At 33.4% G+C, this 4,428-nt stretch overlaps 1 protein-coding gene across 1 annotated transcript; it reads left to right on the top strand.

Annotated features, from left to right (window-relative positions):
• The first annotated feature begins 3,103 nt into the window (after positions 1 to 3,103).
• On the top strand, positions 3,104 to 4,072 carry LOC103213173 (olfactory receptor 6C75-like). Its single transcript, XM_042783468.1, is given in 2 exon segments — positions 3,104 to 3,506; positions 3,588 to 4,072. Coding segments are annotated over 2 exon segments (888 nt in total).
• Positions 4,073 to 4,428: the final 356 nt, after the last annotated feature.

The following is a 4,428-nucleotide window of genomic DNA, read 5'->3' as shown; positions in this document are numbered from 1 at the left end:
CAACTTTAGGCTTCAGCTCTGCCTCTTGTTTATGGTCCACTGAAGCTGGAGACTTCTGTTAACTCAGGCAGCTGCTGCCTTCTGAGGCTGACAAACCCAAGGTCAACAAACAAAATGGCACAGTCCCAAGATTTCCAAACAACATGGCAGGCCACTAGTTCAAGTCCAGAGACAGTCCAACATCAGCAGAAAACATGGTAGGCTGCTGAATGAAGACTCAGCAACATACAGGGTCCAAGTGTGCCAAAAAGAGGCAGAGACCTTTCTCAAAGCTTTTTCTTATGTACTGGAAGCAGATCACATCTTTATAGCAGCTACTCAGCTGGTCCAGTAGATTCCAACATGGAGTTGATTACCAATTTCATCATGGGGAATAATTATATCCAGCTGCCCAGCCACTCAAAACCAGGCCCAGCCAAGTTTACACAAAACCTTAACTACTACACCTGGTCAGATTTATTCCCATGTATCTGGTGGATTCAAACTGCTGATCTTTTGGTTAACAGCCAAATGCTTTAACCACTGTCTCAGCAGAGCTTTTTATATTTGTCAGAAATATCTTAAAATTACTATGTAACTGTCATCCTCCTTTGATTTCCTATGCTGCTACCAGAGTCCTGTATTTTATACTTTGTGACCACAACTTTCAAAGCATCTTTTACTTTACATTTTTTTCCATTTAATGATGTTTCTTTTGGTTGTTGATGTACTGATTCCTTTGTGTTTGACTTTGTATATTGAGGAAATCTGCCCTCATGTTAATTAGCTTGGAGCATGCCATGTCAAAGGTAAAAAAGTAACTTTTCAACCATCTCTTTAAGGATTTGCTGAATCATAGATTTTGTTCTTAATATTAAATATTAAAGGTAATTCTTGAATAATCAAATAAATGTGATCATAACCTGTTAGCCGTTTACTCTTTTAGATTTTTAATAATCTCAACTCTCTTTCTGTATACTGACCTTTCACATTCTATTAAAACATACTCTACAAGTTGGTTTATTGTACATCATTAGTGCCCTGTGATTATGAACCCCATGGGAAAGTTTTCTTTTTCTTTTTCAATATAGTCCCTTGAGTATGTAATTAATAAAATGATAAATCAATGCTTGCTGTTGTAAAATGTAAAAGTAACAGTAAAATATCTCCCTGTTTGGAAGTATCACATGTTCTATCAGGTATTCCTGATGTTTTCCATGTTCATTCCCAATTGTAAAGTATATGAGGACATATTCACTTGTGTGAATAATACATATGATACTATTTGGTTGGAGAAAATGCTAGAGAATGTATCTTATCCTTTCTGGGATAGAAATAAAATATCCTTTTTTTTTGTACTAACTAAGTTCTAAGCAGTGGTTCAAATGTTCATACATGAGTCAGAGGTGGGAGGCAGATAATTTACAGAAACACAGATGTTCTTCACTTTTTTGCACCAAAGTCACAACCTAAAGACTTTTTTTTTTTTAGTTTCTCACTAAAATAATATTTGAGTTGTGAGTAGATTCATAATTCCTCAGTTTTTCCTACTTTTTGATTCCAGAAAGAAATCCATGAAAATACATGAATTAAGTAAGAAAACAATTACAGTAATGCTATAATTCTTCCAAGGTAAGTACTAGGTAAACTAAGGTAAGTACTTTAGAGTTTGATTATTTAGAAAAAGTTGTTAACTAAGATAATTTCTATGGAAATCAAAGGCAGATGTGTACCAGTGGTTTGATTATTTTTGGTGATTGCTTTAAATTATTTTATAGAATAGAAATATGGAATATAAGGGTACACATTCATAAAATGCACCTAAAACTGTATATTGATTTTATTTGATTAGTTGTAAAAACTGAGTACAAAAATGGATAATTCAGGACAAAAAGGAATGAAGAACTTGTGTCAAGAAATAGAGAAATCTTCACTCTATTTGCCTCATAATGGTTAGCTTTTTGTGTTTGTTTATTTTTTGGCTGATTATAGCTTTCTAGAGATTTTTTCTTTTATCAATAAAGGAAAAAAATAGAAGTTTTGAAGGCTTGACTTTAAAACAAAGATGTGAACAAGAGTACATCATTTTCATTGAGTGACCAATGAAAGGTGAAGCTACTTTAGGAACAAATATATCATTACCGTAATTTTTTCTCACTTAATTCTTGAAATTACTGTGATGTTCAGACAAATTCCAAGGACTTAATTATATACATATTTAATTAAACCAGGAGCAAATTATACAAGGAAGAAATGCATAATTGTCCTGGGCAAGCATGAATTTTGAAGTATGAACTGAGAAAAATGAATTGAACACAAAAAAGTAGAAATTTTACTATATAGTGGATTTTAAAAGATACTTGAAGAAGAGAATATAAAATCAGAGAGGGTCATCACAAGCAGTACCAGATTTGCAGACAGAGATAATTCTAAAGAAGAGAAAATAAAATTTTCTAACTGTTTGGTTCTTGTGTTTCTTAGGGATCATGTTCATGAAAAACTCCAAATGGAATATTACAGCCAGTCTACAAGCTGGCTAACAAAACATCCCCAGGAAGTGAAAATTAGTGATTAAAGTATTGGGTTGCTAACCAAAAGCTCAGTATTTCAAACCCACTGGCCAATCTGAGGGAGAACAATGAGACAGTTTGCTTCCATAAAGATTTATAGTTGTGGAAACCCTCTGTGATAATTGTACTCTGTTCTATAAGGTTGATATGAGTCATAAATGACTCAATGTCAGTGGGTTTTTTTTATTTTGGTTTTGATATAAGTCTTACAAATGATGTAACTGAGTTGACACCTATTTAAAATGTGTTTCTCAAAGTCTATGTGTTTTTGAATTCACAGATTTTTCCCTGTTATTTATAATTACATATGTTCTTAAAGTTCTTTTCTTCTTCTTGAGAATTATTAACTATGGCAGTTGCCATCTTAAATGTAAGAGGTTGTTGGAAATAGTAATAGGAAAATCCTCAAAGCATAACATCTAGAACATTGTTGTTGATCAGTGGTAGCTTCTTTGTCTGCTTTGTACTTTATTATTTACTCTAATAATTAATCTTTTCAGTTACTGTTTCTTCACTCTTTTTTATCTAGCTTTGATAAAATGCATAACAGAGATATGAAGAACCATTCAATGCAGACAGAATTCATTCTTTTAGGTCTGACCGATGACCCTGAGTTACAGGTTGTAGTTTTCCTCTTTCTACTTTTGACATACATGTTGAGTGTGACGGGGAACTTAACTATCATCATTCTCACTCTGCTGGATCCCCACCTTAAGACACCAATGTATTTTTTCCTATGAAATTTCTCTTTTTTAGAAATCTCATTTACAAGTGTTTGTATCCCAAGATTCCTGGTGAGCCTTGTGACAAAAGACAAAACTATTTCCTATATGGGTTGTATGACTCAGTTATTTTTTTTCATCTTTTTGGGGGTAACTGAATTTTACCTTCTGGCTGCCATGTCCTATGACCACTATGTGGCTATCTGTAAACCCCTGCATTATACCACCATCATGAATAACAGAGTCTGTTACCAATTGGTATTGAGCTCGTGGGTAACTGGATTCCTGATTATCTTTCCCCCAGTCATCTTAGGACTCAAATTGGAATTCTGTGCTTCCAATATCTTTGATCATTTTATTTGTGATTCTTCTCCCATCCTGCAGATCTCTTGCTCAGATACACATTTCCTAGAAGTAATGTCTTTTTTCTTGGCTGTAGTGACATTAATGGTCACATTGCTGTTAGTAATTCTCTCTTACAGCTACATCATCAAGACAATTCTCAAATTCCCTTCTGCTCAGCAAAGGACAAAAGCCTTTTCTACCTGTTCTTCCCACATGATTGTGGTTTCCATCTCTTACGGCAGCTGCATCTTCATGTATATAAAACCATCAGCAAATGATAGAATAACTTTAAGCAAAGGAGTAGCTGTGCTCAATACCTCAGTTGCCTCTTTATTGAACCCCTTCATTTACACTCTAAGAAATCAGCAAGTGAAACAAGCTTTCAAGGACATGGTCCAGAAAGTTTTATTTGCTTCAAAAAGTGAGAAAATTTCAAAGACTATGATGAAAGAATGAATAAAACTCTTGCACTGTTTACCTGGGTTCACTTTGTTTACTCCGTACATATTTTCAGATTATATTGTCAATTTCAGCCTATTTTGAGGCTCCTCACATGCTATCATTTCTTGCTAGGGATTGTGTTCTATAAACCTGTTCATTAATCCATTTAAAAATTTAAAGTTTAAATACTATATTGTTTATAAATCATATTGGTTAAAACAAATGTTTTCAATGATACTTTCTAGGAACTGGGCATACAAATGACATGGAATGGAATGTTTGTAGCATTAATCCTATTTTGAAGATAAAAATGGCACTTTAAATAAATCCTAAAGTCAATTATTTAGTAAAGGAAAATATTTTAATATTTA

Source organism: Orycteropus afer, unplaced genomic scaffold, assembly GCF_000298275.1.
Source record: "Orycteropus afer afer isolate SDZICR_OR568_19922 unplaced genomic scaffold, OryAfe1.0 scaffold01374, whole genome shotgun sequence".
NCBI classification, from domain to species: Eukaryota; Metazoa; Chordata; class Mammalia; order Tubulidentata; family Orycteropodidae; genus Orycteropus; species Orycteropus afer.
The sequence above is the reverse complement of the archived record's forward strand: the minus strand, read 5'-3'. Positions and strand labels throughout refer to the sequence as shown.